General features: G+C 50.1%; 1 protein-coding gene across 1 annotated transcript; it reads right to left on the bottom strand.

The window, feature by feature from the left end:
* Positions 1-666: 666 nt before the first annotated feature.
* On the bottom strand, positions 667-12,082 carry NPTX2 (neuronal pentraxin 2). Its single transcript, XM_045541328.1, has 5 exons — positions 11,657-12,082; positions 9,820-10,036; positions 4,790-5,034; positions 3,046-3,225; positions 667-2,105 (listed from the first exon to the last, which is right to left on the bottom strand). Exons 1-5 carry the CDS (start codon positions 12,080-12,082, stop codon positions 1,878-1,880), a joined length of 1,296 nt encoding a protein of 431 aa, XP_045397284.1. The 3' UTR covers positions 667-1,877.
* Between the last annotated feature and the right edge of the window lie 9,415 nt (positions 12,083-21,497).

Raw genomic sequence — 21,497 nt, 5'->3', positions numbered from 1 at the left:
CAAGATTAGACTCCACTCCCTCGCTATGATAGAAGCTGACACTGCTTCCCAGGAAAGGAACAAACTAAGTTATACTCTGCAGCCACCAAGGCAAAGCAAAGATATAAAAGTACAAAGTGGGGTTGGAGGGTGGTATCTAACATTTGTGGAGGTGGAGAAATATTGGCCAGGGCTGGATGGGCTCACACAGGTGGCTGTGGGACGACGCAGTGGCATGAGGCCCCTCAGAGTGAGTGTGGGAAGGGGTGGCAGGGGGGACGCAGGCTGCCTGGAGCCCAGCTCTGCCCTTTACTGGCCACATGATCCCACAGTAGTTTCACGTGTTCTGTGTATTGCCGTACACTGGGATTAGCTCTTTCATGGGGGTGTTAGGAGACGCAGGAAGAGCACCTGTAGGTATCACAGGTATCACAGCTGGAAGGCAGCTGTGGGTCTTCCAGCCAAGCTGGATCCCCTGGCTGAGAAGACAAGGACGGGCTGGGGGCACCCACAGCCAGAGCCTGACGTTGAGGAAGGGAAGGTGCAGACTGGACCACACCCTCCCCCGACCATCCTCAGCTCCCCCAAGCCCACCAGACGCAGTGCACCCACCATAGCCAGGCCCAGCAAGCCAGAGCCCCACCCCTCCCCGCCCACGCCCCACACGTGGGGAAGCAGACACCGAAGCATCTTCCAGTGCACTTTAATCAGAATTCCATCATCAGGAGAGTTCTCGTAGCATACAATGTCGGGATGGGCATGTCAACGTGGTCCTACAAATGGAATTTCCACAGATTTGCACTTCAAACATGTATGAAAAATAAAATATATAATATTTAGCTTTATAAATTTCCCCACTTCATCACTTTATCTTTAAAATAAATCACGACCTCTGTCCAGTAGATCACACAGCCTGGAGTCACGAAGCAAATATCAAATGGCCTCCACTTTCTTAAAAAGTTCTGGGGGAAATACTGGATGAAGACAGTCAGATGCTTATAGGAGTCAACATGAATTAAAAACTAGCACACTTCTCACAGTGGGACGAAACATCAAGAAATGGGAGCTTTCTTCTAATGGCTGTTCTTTTTTGTTGGGGAAAAATAAATCCTCCAAACCATACAGAATGGTTGTAAAAGCTGCAACTGAACTTTTTGGCACGAGATGAGAAGAGAGACCTTTTACAGCCACAGCCAGTGATGACTCAGTCAAAGCATGGGTCTGAGCAAGAGATGCCGGGGGTGGGGGGAGGCGGTCACAGCCCTTCTCCATTCTGCGTCCCCCTACGCCCCCTCTCTGGAGCCACAGCCGGCCCCTCTGCTGCAGGGAAGGGGGGCTGAGTCTGGGTGGCCGGCCCTCCTCCTCTGCCAGCTGGGGCGCTGCTCAGACGGAAAGAGTCACAGCGAATAGGACACACAGGGAAGGACCTTGTGCAGATGAGGGGTAGCTGCTTTGCTGCGTGCTCATGGCCAGCAGGGATGCACTCACAAGGGACACTCTAGCGGGACGGTGGCACAGCCATTAAAGGGGACAGACGGAAGGCGCACATGGGACACCAAGGACCCCAGAGGGCCGGCAGGGCTGGGGCCGCACTAGCATGTACAGGGGTCCTGAAGGGGGGCTGACAGTCGCTCATCAGTCCCACCCACAGCAGGGGGTCAGATGTTCTCCCAGGGGGTTCTGACACTACCCCCAAAAGCAACAAAATCTCTGTAAGGAACAAACAAATAAGCTGGTGACAAATGCTGCCACAGCCTCGGTCTTAGGCATTCCCCGGAATGGGCTTGGGGGCCCGGCCCACGCTGGCAAGAGGTTTTACACAGTTTAACGGGGGGTAGATGGCCCTGAACCTCCACCGGAACGGCCCTACCCGGCTGCCCAGACAGAGGAGTAGGCGGCTACAAGTCGAGGAGACGCTCCTCACATGTCTCCACGGGCCACTTGGATGCCCCCCCAAACACGTCGACGTTGTTGTCCACCCACGGGATGATGTTGCCCGGCATGTTCGTGGAGCAGTTGGCGATGTTGACAATTTCCTGCGCGCGAAGGACACGGTCCCATATGTTGAACTGGCTGAGCTCGCCCACAAACGCCTGAGTGGCATCAAACCTGCCCCCCACGGTGTCCTGGGAAACGAGAGCAAGAAATCTGCATGGGGTGGGTCCCTGGGCAAATGCGGGGAGACGGGGTCCCCGAGCATCACCCTGACTCCCCTATCCCGGATCACCAGTTTCTGCAGGTTCTGAAGCTCCAGGGCACATCAGCCCAGGGGCACGACGTCACTCCAATCCGTCCGTTTTATACAAGGGAAACTGAGGCTAAAAAGGGGAGTCAGAGCCGGGCTCCTGACTCCCAGCCCTCCCTGGGGAGGCGCAGTGGGGAAGCAAGGAGGGCAGTGGATCAGGGACGGACCAGACTCGAAGCCCCCAGAGCCCCTGGGGCCTGTTCTTTCACTTTCCATGGTCAAATCTCAAATGCAGACTGAACTGTCAATGCCGGACGCCAACTTAGGCTTCCCCTCAGCTACATGTGAGTTTCCTGGGGCAGCGCCAAGCTCACTCTTTGCTCCCGTCTCCCCCACAGGCTCAGCTCCCCACCTCATCACCTAAGTGCCCCTTGCAGTGCACCCTGAGCCAGCAGCCCCGGAAGAGACCAGCCCTGGTGTCCCGAGTCAGCGCTGCACCAGGCAGGGGCCAAACGCCCGAGAGACTCCCAGGGACACCTGGAGATGCCCTACACAGCCCCTCCCCAGGAGGAGGCTGGACCCTGCGTCACAAAATGACCCATGACTTAAGGGACACTCCTGCCCGTGTCTGACTTTATTTTGGAATCTGTCTATACCACCACACTCACCTGGTCCCTGCCAGTGCAGGCCATGTCCCCACGACCACCCTCAGCCCCTCAGGCCACAGCAGGGGCCAGGCTGCCAGGGACTTGCTGCCCCAAGCTGGCTGTCGACAGCTGGGGCCAGGCAGGGGGCAGCCTGCAGACCTGGCCTCGTACCGCTTGGCCGGCGGGCCCCTCCTCTGTCATCCCTGGCAGGGCGAGCGCCCGCCCTGCACCCACCTGCTCCTGCCCGAGGATCAGCACACCCCCTGGCTTGATGGGGTGCCAGGGGGCCAGGTTCTCCCCGGTACCGAGCTTCTCCCCATCCTGGAAAGCTTCCCACATGCCGTCCCGCGTCGTCCAGGTGACACAAATGTGGTGCCACTTGCCGTCACTGACAAACAGGGGCAGCTGTGCGACCTGTGGGCAGCAGTGTGCAGGTGAGGGCCTGCCCGGCCCCACCCCGTGCGTTCCCCAGGGCAGGAAGCAAAAGGATACCTCAGAGTCCCTGGGCCACTGCTCCTCCCACCATCTGGGGCCCTCCTTCCCTGATACATGGGTGACATGCCGACCCCAGGTGTGTGACACAGGCACTCAGGAGGAAGGGACAGCCTCAGCACAAGCCCCTGACCCCAGGGAGGCCCAATGTTAACAGGACACCCTTGGTCCCCAGCTTGGAGGAGGACCCAGCAGACTTGAGGGACAAGCCCCCAACGCTGGCCCTGAGCTCTCCGTCCCAGAGAAACTGAGGGAGTCAGAGGTCACCGTAGCCAACTTCCTTGGAAAACAGTCAGACCTTCACTCCCCAGGCAAAGTCCTGAGCCTCCCTGGTGGCCATGGTGGCACTCGGGGACCTGTCTGTGTGCCGCAGGCGGGGGGTGGGGGGTTACCATGTCCTCCCAGGTAGTGGCCTGGAGGCCTCCAAGCACACGTGTGCGTGGGGGTGGGGGCGCACACCGACTGCATGCAGAACTTGGGAAAGGACTTGGCCACCCAACAGGGTCCCCCAGCAGTCCTGTGAGCACTTTCCATAGATTCCAGAGAACCACCCTGTTGTTACCACTGCTCTCCTAGCAACCCGAAGCCTTCCTCCCAGGAATTGCATGTTTACAAGCCGCCTGAACAAGAGGAAACAAGGCTCTCAGCCCTACTGTGTCCCAGGGTGTCCTTAGGACAATTAACCCCTGGCTCCAGGAAGTGGTCACTGCTGGCATTTCTTAAACAAACTCCCCCCAGGGCAGTTCAGTGAAGACAGAGCCAGGACGGGCCTGGGCGCAGCGAGTTGGTGTGGCAAGCAGAGGGCGCTCTCTCTGTTATGCTGAGTCTGATGTCAGAGTGCAGTTGGAAGCAGGGCCGTGGGAGGTCCCCAGGGGGCCAAGGTCTAGGGACAAGGGGCAAGACTGTGGTCCAGGGGACAGAGCTGCAGAGCCCACAGGTGGGGGCCAGGGCAGGAGTGGACTCTGAGGGGGTATGAGGGGATTCTGGGAGTGACCAAACAGTTTTATATTTTCACGGTAGTGGCAGCCACACAACTGCGTGCATTTGTCAAAACTGACTGAATTGGATGTTGGAAAGGGTAAATTTTACTGCATATAGATTATATTTCTAGAAACCTGCCCCCCCAAAAGATATGCTCATGAGGAGTCTCTTACGCTCACACACACACTCGCCACTGACCAGCGCAGCCTGGGGGACAGCCCTCACTGGCTGCTCCGTGGCCAGACTCACAGCTGGGATCCCCACGTGCTGCAGCTGTCCCTCCCCCCTTCCCCGCCCAGCCAGCCAGAGTGGGACAGACTTGGTACAAAGTTGTCCTCACGACAAGGAGCCCTGCAGATGCATGTCTGTGGCCCCTGCTGCATGGACCAAGGAGGCCGTGGGCCAGCTGGGATCTGCAGGTTGCGTCTGTCCGGGGCCGGCCAGCTGCCCGCCTCCGTCCCCCAGCTGACCTGTCCATCGGGGGTGGGGGGCAGGCAGGCCTCACCTTGTCGTTGACGAGCAGCTCGATGGGGTTGTTGCCCCACTCTATCAGCACAATCTCGTTGGCCTGCCCGGGCACCGCGTACGAGAACGGGGTGCCGATGCCCGGCGAGGCGCTGGACCGCAGCCACAGGCAGATGGTGAAGGCGTACAGCTCGGGCAGCGTCTTCTTGATCTTGCCATACAGGTAGTTTGTGCGGAGGGGGAGGGACACTTTGAAGGCATCCGGTGACTTGAAGGCGCTGTTGCCTGGGTGGGGAGAAGAAAGGCCAGGCAGCATGTTAGACCCCACCCCCAGCACGGCCCAGAGCCTCCTCTCACCTGGACCCCTCTGGAAGGCAGTCCCTCGAGCATCTGCTCCACACCAGCCACCGACCAACCGACCGAAGGACACAGGACAGAGTCCTCACCTCCAGGGAGCCCACGTTTGCCCAGGTAGGGAGGATGACAGGAAACAAGCAGCAGGTGAAAGAGGGGAGGCCGGGCAGCGACCCCCGCTGGGCAGTGCCGGGGGAGGGAAGGCTGAGGAGGAAGGGAGGCCCTGGAAGGTCCAGGAGAGAGCTCCACGCAGAGGGGACAGCAAGTAGAGGGCCCCGCAGAGGCCCGGGAAAGAGGGGAAAGGAGCACTTTGCAGGCGGTGTACTGGGCACATCACAGAATTGAGCTCCGTCTTTTAGGACAGGAAAAGAGGCCTCCTGAAACCCAGAAGGAAAAAGCTCTGGTCTCTTCCGGTCAACACTCCCCCTTTTCATAGTCACGTCTGGTGACTGGAAAGCTTGAGGAAGGGGCAGGGGTGAGGTGGATTTAATTTTCTTATTCTATTAAGCCAGAAAACCCTTTCTCAGCTACGTCTTGTTACCACAGATATTTCCTTGAAATCTTGGCCCCCTCAGCTTCTTTAGCAAAGGCAGGAAGCCCTGGACTTGGGCTTGGATGAAGAAAGTCTCACAGGGACCCGGGCACTCAATGAACACTTGCCAAGTGAGTTCACATCACCTCTCACACGGAGGAATCACTGCTGCTGGGGTGAAGGAGTCAGGCTCCCGGGTCTTGAGGCTACCACTGAACTCAGAAGTGGCTTTTCCATCTAAATCCCTGATGTCAACTGCTTGGCTTCCATTTGCCCTTTCCTCCTCAAGAGAACACGGAGGTTACTGACCACTTCCTGTAGTCTGGAACTAGTGCGAGGCGGAGAGAGGCAGCTGTCCCTCCCCACCTGGGTTACCACACCTGGCCAGAGCCCAGGCCCTTCCAGACCTTCCTGGCATTGAACGTCATCTCCCCCCCCCCATGAGGTGCTCCTATGTGAATGGCACTAAAATCCTCAAAAACAAACTCTTAAATGGGTTTAAGTCATTTCCAGTATAATCTTGATCTAAGCTCAAAATTAATTTAATAATAATAGCTGCTGTCCGGGTATCAAAGATTCTAAAATTTGTAGGACACCTGATTCTGTGAGTTGTCACACAGCAAAAGTTTTCCTCTTATCTGGGGACCAAGACTCTGCTGGTAAAGGAGCCTAAATGCCCCTCACTCATCCGACAAGTATTTATGAAGCACCCACAAGAGGCCGGACAGTCTCTGTGGTCGGCAGGGAAAGGGGGGCTCTCTGGAGCTAGAACCGACAGAGCTGAGCTGCCTGCGCCACTGTGAAGGAAATCGGTCCCTTCCTCAGCCCTTCAGCAGAACAAGAGCCAGAACAGACAAATTTTTCTCCACCACAATCCCCCGAACCCATTTTCCAGCAGAGCGGATAATACATAGGAGAAGCTCTTTGGCTCCATGGTTCACACCTATGTAAAGAGGCCTCTGCAAAGGAACAGCAGGGCTGGCACCACCTCCCAACCTCCCTGGAATGGCAGCGTAGAGATACTACAGGCTGCACCTGTAGCAGGTACTTGCATCTGCTCATTGCACAGTCACGCCTGATTCCTCTTGCCCCCCCCTTAAGGCCAGGCACCCCTCAACACAGGCTGCGGAGCTGCCAAGCACCAGGTGAGCTCTGGGAAGGCTCGGTCACCTCGGGAAGCCGAGGGGGCAAGACAGAGTAAAGGCTGGGACTAGCCCCTCATTAAGCTGAAGCAAAACAGAGAGAGAGAACCAGAAAGCCCCCACTCCCTGATTTTGTAGTTTATACTGTTGAGACATGGTGGCTCAGAGAGGTGAGGTGACTTACCCAAGGTCACACAGCTAGTGAATGACAGAGCAGAGGCCAGAAGTCCCTCTTTCTGCTACATGTAGCCCCTAGCACTTCATCTTCAAATGGCAAATGACCATGTCCTTAATGAAGGCGCCACTGTCTAACGAAGAGAGATGGCTGCTGTGCTTGCCAGGTGGGCAGGCTTGCCAATTTCACACAACTCAGTGTTGGTAATGTCATTAGCTCGGTGACAACAGATAGGTTTAATTAGAGTTGGGAGAGCCGAGGGGCAGAGGAGGGGGCCTGCACCCTGAAAACTGGTATCCTTTATTTAAATAAAACAGCTTGGAGCTTCAGAGGAAACTTAGTTAAAATCAATTATGAATTAAAACGCCTGACCAATAAATCAGAAACTGCAGGTGGTGGACAAGGCGGGGGATGCGGGGGCAGCCTGGGGCGGGGTAAGAGAGGGGACTTTGGTATTCTCAGTGCCAATGTTTACTTCAGCCCTGAGCCGCACTGTGGCTGGCCAGCTGGCCCAGATTCGGAGGCCCTTGCAGATGAGCAGGTCTCGCAACAAAGAAAAATGAGCATCCTCAGGCCCTGGGCACCTGCACGTCCACAGGCAGGGGTCAGGCACTTGCTGCTGGGCTCCAGGGAGCCTCCTGCCCAATAGTGCTGGAGCCCACACACCACTCTAGGCTGCAGCCTCCATTACTCATCTGGGGTCACACCAACTTCCATCCCAGCTCCGCCATCTGCGGCCATATGACCGTAGGCGTCACTTAGCTCTCTGACTTCAGTCTCTCATCTGAATTAGTGTCTACCTCACAGGTCACCGCAGGGTTATAGAACACACAGAGTGTGGAACTTACAGCCAAGCGTCTGGCCCACAACAGGCAGGAAACGACGGATCAAAGGCCAGAACCCCCCAAAACCCCCACCTGCCACATGGTTGAGGTCTATCTCTTCTGGGCTCACTGGGATGCATTTAAGGAACATCATATATTTTCCAATCATGGTATATTTGGGGGCTGGGTGCTTACATATCTCTTCACAATTGTCCCAAACAGGACAGGTACAAACTCAGAATTGCCCAGAAGACAAACTAGTCAGCAAATGATCACTTTCCTCAAAGACTCGTCCCAGAACTGAGCTGGTAGAATAGACAGAGGACTCTAGAGTTCCTGTGGAGGGGTCAGAGGGCAGCGGACAACAGAAGCTGGGCTGCCTCTCTGTCCCAGGTCCTGAGGACTCTGCACAAGTGGCCAGCTGGGGCCATGGCCCTTGCAGAGCTGAGATTTCCCTCTGTGCCCGACGAGCTCCAGGGGCTTTCAGTGAAACCTAAGGATCCAGACCGTGGGTGCCATTATCAGGATGGTGGGGCCCGAGTCCTGACTGATTCTTTCTGGCTGTGAACAGACACATTAGGGATGGGAGAGAAATTCACAAAGTAGCAGCTTCTAGGTGGCCAAAGCCATGGCTAACCTTAGAGTAAGCCAAGTGAAACCAACACCAGCCTTGAGTGAGAGGACAGAGAATGGGGAGGTGCTGGTTTATGTGACTGACCATCAGGGTTCACCAACTAGTGGCCCAGGTCCCACTTTGGTCCCCTCTCCCCAAAGGACACACATCTGGCTGAGATTGAGAGTTTTTCTCATCTGTCAAATGGGTATAACAGAAGTCCAAACTCCCATGGGTGAAGCGCTCAGCACACTGCCGGGTACTACCCTGTGCTCTAACTCAGTGGACCATTAACCCACCTCCTTGTAGCAACTTGGCCATTGGTATATGGCCAGTGAGGTACACAGCCACCAAGGCCTCTGGCAGAGCCCTCTTCTCATTCCACAGCCACCCCTTTCGACGTACTAACTACCTTCAGTGTGTCTGTTCCACAGCCCTGGGGGTCCCAAGGATCTGCTGAGGCTGGGCAGGATCAAGATGTAGCCACACTCACCTGTGACTACACGCTGCCCCCTCCATCCCCACCCTTCCTGTCATGTGAGAGAGGCCACAGCTGCAGCTGCTCTGCCTTTGGGATGACTCTTGAGACCTAATGAGCCTCCTGAGGCCACCCAGTAGCAGAGGTGAGACAGAGCGAAAAAATTTTTTTTGGAAACTCAAGAATCCAAGTCTCACAGGTAAGCTACACACACCCTTTCCTGAGGAGGGCAGGGAAGAAAGGATAGACTTTTCTGGAAGAAGAGAACAGGAAAGAGATGAAGGGGGCCTGTGACTTGTGTCTGCTGGCTGAGAAATGGAACAGTAACCCCATTCCCTTCTCCATCTGGCCCTCCTCAGCCAAGGTCATTAAAAAATGTCATGGGCATTCTGCTATTGGGCATTCTCCTATCAACTCAGGAAACTGAGTAATTAAAAGCCGCCTTTGTCAGGTGAGTGCATCCTAGAAGATTACAATCCTACACCTACTACCAGCAAACCTAAAACTTCACAGCCAGGCCACCCAGCAGTTGGGGGTTGACAACGTGCAATTCTCTAGGGCCCTTGCTAACAGGCCCTCTCCCTCCCTGTCTTCTGTGGGAGAAACTTGCCCACCCTAGTGTGAGCAGACAAGAGAAAGACAAACAGAATCTGCTACAAGGACTAGTTAAGAAGGGACTGAAATGCCCACACGGTGGGAGGTCAGACAGCAGGTTGTTTATCCAGCTGGTCCTGAGTTCATTGCTTTTACATGGATAATCCCAGTAGGGCTGTGGGCTGGGGGCCAATTCCTGAGATGACCATTGTCAGTCATCTTTATTATTTGCTCAAACATCCACGAACCACCCCCCGGGCTGTGCCACGACTACTGCTGTGCACACGCGGAAATCCTGAGTCTGCCGGCAAGGGATGAAAATCAGACGGCCCCAGACAGAAACGAGCAAAGCACGCACCTCGCTCCAGCTCGGTCACCCTCTGCAGCAGCGCGTTCAGGGCGCTCTCGGTCTTCTGCCGGTGGGCCGAGGTCTCGTTGTGAAGCAGGGACTTCTCGTCCTCCAGCTCGGCCACCTTGCGCAGCAGCTGCCGCTCCAGCTCCCCGAGCCGCCGCTGGAGCACCTCGCGGAAGTCGCCGGGCAGCCCCGCATTCGACACGTTCCCTCGGAGCTGGTGCTTTAATTCGGGAGGAGGGGCACAGAGGGAGTTGAAAACAAACTCTGAAATGCAGCCCCGATGGCCCCACCCTGACCGACCGCACAGGAGAAGCTTCCAAAGCGCAAGCACTGAATCACGCCCCCGCACAAAGGAGGGGCGCCTTTCACGGATGCCGCTTCTTCTTATTATTATTTTTGTGGTAGGATTTCAAAGTCAGACAAGAATTAACTTTGCTGCAATATTTGAAACTTGCGAATCTCATTTCCCCTTCTCAAAAAGCTGTTTTTCTCCTCTTACTAAAAAGTCAAAATTTTAACCAACATCTAGAATTCTCTATTGAGTAAAGACCAAAACCACAGCTAGGATTTTTTTAAGAGTTAATCAATGGTACACAAAGGGCATGAGCTTTCCTCTAGAAATGAAAACAGCCCCCAAGTTCCAGGATGGCACAAAGGTAAATAACTATGCTTGTAGAGACATTATTGGAAAATCACAGATATAAACCATTACTATTTGGAATTCCAGAAATCTGTTTTTAATGCTGTTTCTAAAACCTCACTTCCTATTTCTTTTGCTCCTCTACCGTCATGCAGTTCTGGAGGCAGCCTGCTGCTGCCCAGCCACTAGTCCTTGCAAGCTATCTATCCTTCCCTACAGAGTGCTCCAATTTGTAAAAGCAGATAATGGGATCTGACTCATGCCTTTCGTTGCTGCAAGGGTTAAAAAATTAAATAATACACCTGACATATTTAGTACTCAAGAAGTGTTAGCCGTTAGTAATGAATCAGGGATACACAGACACTGGAAATATTGTATTTAGCCATCATGCCAAAAGAAACCCTCAAATCATTTTGCAATAATTACCACCTGTAATCTAAACCTAGTTTTGCTAATAAGTATTTTCATTAACGCTATTAACAGAGACGTCCACACTTCTTAAAAAGAGTGGAACATAGAGATGAACATCAATTGAAGATTTCTTTCTCAAAGTTCCAAACGGCACACATCTTCTGAGAGACAACAGAATAAGGTCCCCTCCCCCAAAGCCATCTGGAAGGGCACCTTAAAATGGTCCAACTTGCAGACAGAGGGATCTTTGAAGTTAAGAGGTTTCCTCTAATGCGAGTTCTGGGGTCGCCAGTGATCCCGCTGCGCTCGCCTCCCTCCGACCACTCCCTGTTCTTGCCCGACCCGATTTATTAAAGGAAACAGCAGAAGCCCAGGGCAGCTGACCTCCGGCGGCAGCCTCAGCACCCCGCACCGCCTGCTGGAGCGCGTCCCCGCTCGCGATTTGCAACAAGAGGAAAAAGGCTCCCGGTCCCGGGTATTTCGCGCCGGGCTAGGCCGTCTGGGTTCGCGAACGGGGACATCAGGAAGTGCGCAGTGGGCCCAGGGGCAATCCTGGCGCGCGGGGGTCGGGGGTCGGGGGCGAGATTTAAACCTTTTCTTCCAGCAAGGGGGCGGCGGGAGGGTGCGATGCGAGGAAGTTCCCGAGCAGGATCCAGACCCACCCCCTCTTTTTACTGGCAAACCGGCTCACTCAGCTTACCCAGTGGACATGCGCGCCCAGCTGGGACCATGCACCCCCCTCACCCCCATGGCCTCTCCTCCAACCCCCGGTCCCCCGCGCGCCGCTACCTCGAGGCTCTCCAGGCGGTCCTTAAGGGTCTGTAGCGAACGGCTGAGCTGCTCCACGACGTGGCCGGGGTCCCGCGGCAGGTCGCCCATAGTGTCCTTGCCCGTGGCCCCCGCGCCCCGCGCCTTGCCGCTTGCCAGCCCCTCGCAGCGCGCCAGCTTGCCCGTGAGCTCGCGGATGGCCTCGCGCTGCGCGCCCAGCGTCTCCTTCTGCTGCACGACGGTCTCGCGCAGCTGCAGCACCGCGGCCCGCAGCTCCTCCTCGGGGCTCAGCGCGCCGCCCTGCATGGGCATCGCGGGCAGCGGGCAGCCGGCGCGAGTCGCCTCCGGGGGCAGCGCGGTGCACACGAAGCGGCTGCCGGGCACCGGGCTGTCCTGGGCCCTGGTGGCCACGGCGAGCGCCAGGCCGGCGGCCAGCAGCGCCAGCATCCCGGGGCCGCCGCGCTCACCTCAGCATCAGCGGCGGGGGGCGCCGTCGGGGCGCGCGGCGGAAGGCGCCTTGGCAGCGGGCTGCGGCCAGGCGCGTGAAGCGCGGAGCCGACGCCAAGTCCCGTCGCGCAGCCGCACCCTCAGCCCTGCGCGGCGCTCTGGCCCGCCACGGCCCGCGCTCCCTTTCTTAAGCAGAGGTGAGGGCGGGGCCGGCGCGGGGGCGCGCGCCGCGAGCTCTGATTGGCCCGGCTGGGCGCGCGTCACGCGGGGGGCGGGGCGGGGGCGATTCTCACCGCGCGCCGGGCAGCCGGGCCGGCGCGTGGGCCGGAGCCTGAGGCGGGAGTGCGGGGTCCCGGGGCCCCCAGAGAGCGAGGACTGAGGTCCAAAATGACTGTGGGGCCCTCGGAAGCCTCGGCCAGCCATGCCCAGGCGCCCCTCGAGCCCACCCGAGGACGCGGGCGTCCCAGGCTGAGGAGAATCCGGGAGTCCCCGGTGCCCCGGCGCCCCCCGGCGGCTGCAGGCTTCCGGCGCGGCGCGAGGCCTCTCGGTGCCTCCCCGCCGCCCTGAGGGGACGTTAGCCCCGCTTCGCCAGGAGGAGCCCAGGCGGGACTCGACCCCGGGCCGCCGTCGCAAGCCACCCCCGCGGCAGGCGTGGGCATCCTCGTCACGGCCCGGCCGCCTCGCTCTCGAGGCGGGAAGCAGCCGCACGACGGCCGCCTCCGGGTGCCGCGGTCCCGGGCCGCCCTCCGTTTCCCCGCCCCCGCCCCGCGCCGCCGCGGAGGACGCTCGGGAGGAATTCTCCGGGCGGCGGGGACCAGGGCCGGGCGCCGGATGCCGACGGGGGGCCGGAGTCACGAGGCCACTCGCAGAGCTCTCACGTGCGTGTCCGGCGACAGCCCTCCAGGCGGTGACCTGAGCTCGAGGTAGTTCATTCGCCTCGAGTCATCTCGATGTTGCCCCGTAGTAAAACAGTTCCCCGTCCTGTTAACAGGGGCCCACAATGTCCACGTTCCCAATTTGAGACCGCTGTTCTCAGATTCTTGGAGCGAGAACAGATATGTACAGAAACCCCAAAGACAGGAGAAAATTTGTTTCAAAATCTTGTCTGGCTGTGGCTTACACACAAGTTCACAATGATGTTGATGCACAGCTACAGACTGCACATTATTAATGGAAATCTTTATTTTTTTCTCTATGTTTTTAAGAAATCCTGTTGCAAGGTCATTATTCATATTATCCATTATACTAGAAACAAATGGGTTTGTCACTTGTGCACAGAAGCTGAGTTTGGTTCTGAAAACATTGTATCAAAATAAATGAAATTATTATGATAATATAAAATAGACTGCAGTGATTAATCTCTAGAAACCAAATTCTGACCTGCTTTGCACTTCAAACAATAGATTCTGTTATGTAAATAGTTGTGGGGTTTTCAAGGACAGTGTTGCTAAATTACAAGAAAAGTTCTATTCATGTGAATCTCTTCATAGGTATAAATAAGAGACAGGAAACCTGGTCTACACAGTACCCAAAGCAGAGGACAATGGAAATAATGATGGTTCAGGTAAGACTATTCTTTAGCAGAAAAGGTATGGGGTGGGAGATGGAGCGGTAAGTAATGGGCTAATATCTCTGTTAGTCTGCATCACCACCAGGTATCAGTTTCACCTTGTAAATATATCCTTGAATAGACTCATTATTCCTACATCATTTTTCAGCTCCTTGAAAACTCCGAAGTCCAAATAAGCCTCCCTATACACAAATTGCAATAATGAAGGCAACAAGGTTGCAAAGCACCATACAATGTTACATTTTAGATGATTCATAAGGCACCAAATCCAGACACGTTTGGAATTATTCAAATAAGGATGTGACTTTCCAATTTTCACTCATAGGTTTGATGTTCGTTTTTACTCATAGATGTAGGTGGATCTTAATTGGATGAAACAATAGAGTATTATTGTTCCTATATTGTTCCATATATCCTTTCTTGACACAGACTGACACATTCGTATTTGCAGCTATTTGAAATAGAAGCTTGTTCCTTTAATAATTAAATAAAATCAAGTGTATTTCCAGAATTCTAATTTCCTCCTGAACAAAGAAAGCAGTGTACAAGAATAAAACTAGCATATAACTCCAAATAATTACTCTTAAATTTCTTAAAAGAGGCTCCAATATGAGAAGTGATTGGAGAAATTGCCAAAGCTCAGATGGAAAGACTCAGGCATTTGAGATGGTATTTGCTTTGGAGGCAGTATAATCAGAGGGCTTAGTTCACAGGGTATATGCTATTTGGGGTTTTATTTTATCTTCCTGGTGCAGTGGAAAGTCTGCTGGTTCAGACTGAGGGATCTGAGTCCCAGTACCAACTCTGTCACTAGCTAAGTGGTTGTGGGCAAGTCCTTTCTCCTCTCTAGAGTTTAGTTTCCTTGTATATAAGATAAGGATTAGACTAGTCTCTCCAAAGACGCTTCTGGCTATACTCAAGAGTTGGTAGTTTAGAAAAGAAGGAATCATTGTTCAATGTGAGGGCCATTTCAGAACCTTGTTTTTTCTCTGTGTGTTATGAACCACCTGTAGTCAAGGGTAAGTGTGGAAAGGCAGAGTGGCTGTGTGATACAGCAAGTGAACCTGCACACAAGGAGATGCTGTAGCTGTGGTTAAACCTGCTCTCAGCAACGTGAAATCATCCTTGATTTACTCACAACACAACAACCTTGTCTACCTGAAAGATCCTGCATGTCTGACTCATGCTATCCGTGGGGACACTTACGTGAGTGGCAGAGACCAGGGCCCACAGATTTTCCTCCACTTGAAAAGTCGTGCAGATCTGCAGCAGTGAATCAGCTCCACCTAATCTCTTAGTGTAACTGATGCTGCAGCATAGTAACCACCCACTCATTCACTATGTCTGCTGGTCCCAGGTCAGCTGAGAGCCCAGTATGGGCTTAAACCGTGTGCTGGGAATCCTGATGAGCTCATTCCGCCTCCATTTTATTGCCCCATCTGTTTGGTTCCCTTGTTCTTCTCACATGCATTTTTATCTTGGTCTTCTGGGAAATGTGCTAATTTCCACCATGGTGTCAGAGGATCCCATCTTATACTTTCTTACATTTCCTCTTCTCTTTCTCAGTGCCACTTGGGAAGTCAAGAATGGGAGTGTTAGCTCAGTAACAGAATCCAAGGACAGCTTCCTGCAAACATGACTCAGGAACTGTCCTCGGTGCTGAATTTCAATCGGAAGGGGAAATAAGAGCGATTGTGTGTGTGTGTGTGTGTGTGTGTGTGTGTGTGTGTGTGTGTGTGTGTGTGTACGATTCAGTGCAGATACAACAGAATTTAGAGTCTCCAGAGGATCCTGGCTAATACTCTGTTATACGTGAAATGCTATGATTTTTCACTAGATTGAACTGCATGGTAGAATGGAAAGAGCTTGAGCTTTGGAGTCAGACAGCTCTTGTTTCAGTCTCAGTTTTATAACTTGCAATTTGGCCTTGAGAGAGGGGCTTAACCTCTCTGAGCCTTAGTTTTCTTATATAGAAAAATCAAAGCTAAATTTACTACAAAGTATTGCTGGCAGGCTTGAGTGAGACAATGTATGTGAACATGTTTGGCATATAGCAGGTGCACAATAGATGCTAATTGTCCTTTTCCTTCCTTTCTTTTTCACTGGATTCAGAGGTGAATTATGTAAGTCCTTTTAAAAAACAAAGTTTAAATTTTTCCTTTATTTTCTACATATCCTTTAGAATAAATAAGGCAAAAATACTTGAGAAAGAACAGGAGGAAAGACGGGATGAGGACTTCAGGAAAATTTATTGATGTCTCAGCAAGTATGTGGGGTTTTTTTCCCCTAAAATAAAGCATGGTATTATTGAATTTTAATCAGAAGATTCAGTCAAAGTGAACTATTTCACACCTACACTTAGAGTATATCACCGGACTGTATGTCTGGACCCAACTAAAAGATTTGTCGTATTTAACATTTAAGTGCTTCTGAGTGCTTTGTTCTGCTATGGGAACCAAACAGATATAAGTGCCCTCCCCCCATAAAGCAAATAGTCTTTCTTCAGTGCATCTGGGTTCTTATCGAATAACATATTTCTGGCTTAATTTTGGGAGTATGTGATATGAGACACTGAGTTTTCAGAAAGTGCCCTGTACAAATATATGATGACTTGCAGCTGGAGATTTGGGGGAAATGGGTGTTAATATTACTCATCTGATTTCAACAGAAAAGGCTTTTGGTGGCATCCTCTGATTTTAAGCAATAGAACATGTCACTGGATAAACCAGGGATAATGTCTCAGCTCAGTTTTTGAAAGTAAAGGATAGTAGATTGGAGGTGGGAGGAGGTCAGGGGAAGAAACCTCATCAACATAGTTTGCTTTGAGGAACTCTTCTGAGAATGTCATCTCAATTTCTCTCTATTAGGGAACACTAAGAAAGTACCTTGGTTTTACATAAGTTGCAGGTAGTGAAACTAGCCTATTTCTGATAAAAGCTTGTAGCTCAACGTTCTCTGTGTGGTTTAGGCACATAGGCAGCTTGCATGAATCTTTGAAAGTAAGAGTTCAAAAGATTTTATAGAATTTGGAAGACTAGGGAACAGTTTAAGAAAGGTTAAAAGGTCATATGGCAGCTAAACAGGAGGAATAAATTCTGGTGTTCTACAGCACCGTCGAGTGATGACAATTAACAATAATTCATTGTATATTTTGAAATAGCTAGAAGAGAGGAGTTTGAATATTCCTAATACAAAATAAATGTTTGAGGTGATGGATATATTAATACTAATTATTCTGGCTTGATCATTATACATTGTGTACATGTATTGAAATATCACTCTGTAGCCCATAAATATGTACAATTATTACATGTCAATTAAAAACTTTTTAAAAGGAAAACTCCTCCACCCCAAAAGAAAAAGAAATCCAAAATCATTTAAAAAGAGATTGTATGGCTACTCTACAGCAGGGTCAAGCTGGAGCTCCAGCCCTCTGGTTCCCAGTAAGGGCCCTTTTTTCTGTATCACTCCCTGACATACTCATTAACCCATTAAAATGCTTAAGTTCTCCTTCAAAAACAGCTTTCTTAAAAATCAATAATTTGCCATCAATTCCAATGACCCTATTCATATTATTCTCCTGGAACTCACTGAAGCATTAAACATTGTTGGCTAAACCCATTTTTAATTAAAATGTTCCATTGTTGGTTTCTGTGATATTGGGTTTTTCTGGTTTTTTTTTTTTTTTTTTTTTTTTTTTTTGCTTTCTCAACATTTTTTCTTTCTTTCTTCTTCTCTGGATCTTCTTTCATTACCTGCCTTCTCAATACACATATCCAAAGCTGAGCTGTCCCTGGCTCTGTCCTTTCTGTCACTATGCTCTTTACCTTAACAGTTTTATGCTTTTAAGTTATGTTCATGATGCTGTCTTAGTCCATTTTATGCTGCTATAGCAGAACACCACAGGCTGGGTAATTTATTTTTTTTAAAAAATGTTTATTTGGCTTATGGTTCTGGAAAATCCAAGAGCATGGTGCTGGCATCTGGCAAGGGTCACCCCATGGCAAAAGGTGGAGGCAAGCACGTGAGACAGAGAGCACCTGCACGAGAGAAAGCACCAGGAGCTGGGCTTGCTTTCCTAACAACCTGCTCCAGTGATCACCATCCCACTCCCAGCACACTACATCGATCCATTCATAACAACCCCATTACCACTTATTAGGCCCCACCTCCCAACACTATTGCTTTGGGGATTAAGTTTCCAACACATGAACTTTTGGAGGACACATTTAAAGCATAGCAGACTCTATCCCTGATCTGTACCAAGCTCCGGAACATCATAAACCAATTTCATGTTGGACATCTCAAGGATAAGCTACCAGCACTTCTAACTCAATATGTCATCAACTACATTTATTGTTCTCTTTCTCTTCCCTCCTGTCTTCCTCCTGTGTTCCCTATTTGTTATGTCATTAATGCTTTCCAAGTCATTCAAATTCAAAACTTGGAGTCATCTGTATCTCCTTCTCCAACCCCAAATTCATTCAAATTCTAGTGAGTTTCTAAGTCCTATTCTACTTTTACAATATGTCAACTCTATTGTCACCACTGCAACCACATTGCTTCTGTTCTGAACTGTACAATCACCTTCTAACTGTACTTTCCAACTCTACCATTTCCATTTCAGCTTTACATTCTATTGCTAGGTCAGTTTTCTTGAAGTACATTGAACTCCCCTACTCAGAAACCTTCAGAATTTCCCTATGCAGATTTGTAAACTCTTTAGTCTCCATCATTCCCCCCCCAACTTCCAATTCAACCCAATTTTCTATTGTATCCTTTAATCTATCCTTCATTTCAATCAAAGTAAACTGATGCTCTTCACACACAACTCACATTTTTAATCCTCTAGATTTGGGACTCAGGTTGTTTACTACATCTGGAATGATATTTTTCCCATTTCTAGAACCACAAAACCCACTCATCCTTCATGGCTTTGCTTACATGCTACCTCCTCCACTGAGTTTGCCCTGATTTTGCTCAGTCTGAAATGACACAATAAAGAATGTTAGTTTGTTTTGCTACCTTAAGCCCTGTATTACAGTGATCTTTTCTACTTAAGGGCAGCATCTAGGTCTTAAGCACTTCCTTCTTTCAGTGAATATCTGTTGGGTGTCTTTGTGCACAAATGGAATAGTGTTGTGGGAAAGAAACAGAAGGTTTTTCTCAACATATAATCAATCTGTTCTGCAACTTTGTAGGAAGAAAGTTACTGTATTAGAATGATAGGGGACATTTTCGTGAAGAAGTTGGGAACTAAATTAGCCCTTGGAAAGGATAGTGGAGGGCATGGTAGAGAGGAAGTTCTGGGTATCTGGAAAAGAGGTCAAAGGAAAGGAAAGTTGAAGCCATTGAAAAAAAAAAAAACCCAAGATATGTAGTTAGTAATCTCTGACTTTCAGTCCTCTGTTCCAAATCAGTTCTCTGTTTCCAAGGATACCTTAGGATAAATTTATCTCATCTTCAGTAGCTATCACTCACCTATCATGCATAAAGAGAGACAGGGTCATTATTTTGGCCTGGTGACCAGAACAGATACTTGTAAGAATGAACAAAATGAGTAGTAACAATGTTCAGTTTTTAATTGAGCAAAGGAAAGTGGGAATTTGTGTCTGAAATGTCTACATATTCCAGACTTTCTAAAATTCTTCCATCTGGATACCCAGATGGAAGTGTCACATAAATGTTGGGGGGAGATTTAGCATCCCTTTCTGCAGGCTCTATAACACCACTTGATGGGGGCTAAGGTGAAATTATAAAGGAACAGACCTCTCTCCCAGGACTGTCAGAGGTTCTGAGCCTGAAGAACAGCTGAAAGTAGAGGGTCAGAGCCAAAACAAGCTCTCCAATGATGTATTCTCCACAGATGAGGCTCAGCACAGCCTCAAGCTTTCAGCTAAAATCCTTATTGGCTCTTTCATCTCACTGAATCATTTATTCCCCCTAGAATACTGATGGTCACACCTGGGATAGCCTCCTCTTAGCTGAATGAAAGGCGCAAAATGACTGCATATTTTAGACTGCTAATCAGGGAAGAATTGTACCATTACCAGCCTCCACCAGGAAAATATGTTCATCTATGTTCCAGATGTCCCGTTGCCATTTCCACTCAGCCCCAGACCACATGAAGGGAATTAAACCCTTCATGTACGTTGCTGCTTTTGTCGCAGAGGTAGCAGCTCATTCCACCAGGGCCCTTTCTTCTTTCACTCTGTGATTCAGTCTGGCTAATGAACAGCCCATCTGGGTTGAAGGAGGTAGAGGACATTTCCCTTAAATTTAAGCAGCCTAAATAAATTGACTCTCTAAATAAGATTTTCTTTCCTTTTCAACAAGAATCAGTTAAACAATCTTCATTTTATTCCCCAAGTCAAAGGATTCCCAGTTGGATTCATTAGGAAATATTTAAATACCCTTAGAATGAAGGAAAAATCTTTTGTGGGAAGTGATACTGTATTATAATTGTTTTTAAGTCTAGCCTACCGAAAACTATATAAAGTAGTAAAAGGGTTATAAGAACAAAGGCATAATGCTGTATTGCAGCCCTGAGTCTTTGAATTTGACAGATAAGGTCATTTAATGCCAAAAAAAAAAAATTCTCGTGGCATATGAGAGCAAAAAGAATCTGAGTCAATGTGTGGTATTTTAGGTCAAGGCTTAGACTTCATTCTTTTTATTGTATTTCATATTTTTTTTTTTTTTTGCCATTGCAGCACTAAAAAGAATTCTCTCAATTTCCAAACCCCATAACAAAATAAATATGCATTAAAGTGCTTGAAACTGCAGTTGATGGTTTGATGTTTAATCTTTATTTTTAAACAAATAAGTGGTATCATGAGTTCTGGCTTGAAAACCACCTATACTTCCTAAGCCAGGAAGTATAAAGAATACGTGTGTTTGCTGGTGAGGTGGGGAGATTGCCATTCCCTTTGCATTTGAAATCAACATGAATCCTCAAATTATTACATAAGTGCAATTCACGATGCTTCAAATCTTGCTGAAGGTTATGCTGACAGAGTAAACGGGCCAGGAAATATTCTCTCAGCTGGTAATGATAAAAGATAAAAACTTTGGTTTTTTTTACTTCTGCATCTCCAACACTGGAATAGTGCCTGAGACATTGTAAGTACTCAATAAATATTTGTTGTAAAAGGTGTGTTGTTGTGTACAGAAGCCATATGCTTCCGAAAATAGTATTCCCACAAGTACGTGGTATAGTGATTTAGAGTAAAAGCCTCCTAACTTTTTGATCCAGAAGCTAACCTGATGGCCTAATTTGCTTCTGAAACTTGCTGGCAAGACTATTATATTACAATCTTAATTATACATTGGAAATGTCTACATCCAGGAAAAACAACAGAAACAAAAGCCCTCCCAATTTTGAGTGTGTTTTGAGGAACTGGAGAATAGGAGAATGGCCTTACCCCAGAGAGTGAAAACCTTAAAAGGGTATTCATTGAGAAGCCAAAAACAGAGTGTAGCCTTACAAAGACTTTTCCACTGGAACAAGCCTCAGCTATTCTCTCTATATCATTGTAGTTAACATTCCTCATGGAATCTCAGCCACCACCTAGCCATATAGACACACACATATACACGAACACTGCCAATGGAATCTTGGAAACAAGGCAAAAGACTAAGAACATTCATTTCCCCCCAGTGTTGCTTATGTCCTCATTGCCATAATTCTAGAGCTGTAATATTTGCTTTAAGCACAACACTTGGGGAATCTGTGGGCTGACCTGTGCCTGGGTTGAATAAGAGTTATTTCTATGATCCTCCCACCTTTGTGGGCTGGTACTGATAACTAGGAGATACAGAGGGATTTTTTTGTCCTCTAAGCCC

This window comes from Lemur catta, chromosome 2 (assembly GCF_020740605.2).
Source record: "Lemur catta isolate mLemCat1 chromosome 2, mLemCat1.pri, whole genome shotgun sequence".
Taxonomy (NCBI): domain Eukaryota; kingdom Metazoa; phylum Chordata; class Mammalia; order Primates; family Lemuridae; genus Lemur; species Lemur catta.
The sequence above is the reverse complement of the archived record's forward strand: the minus strand, read 5'-3'. Positions and strand labels throughout refer to the sequence as shown.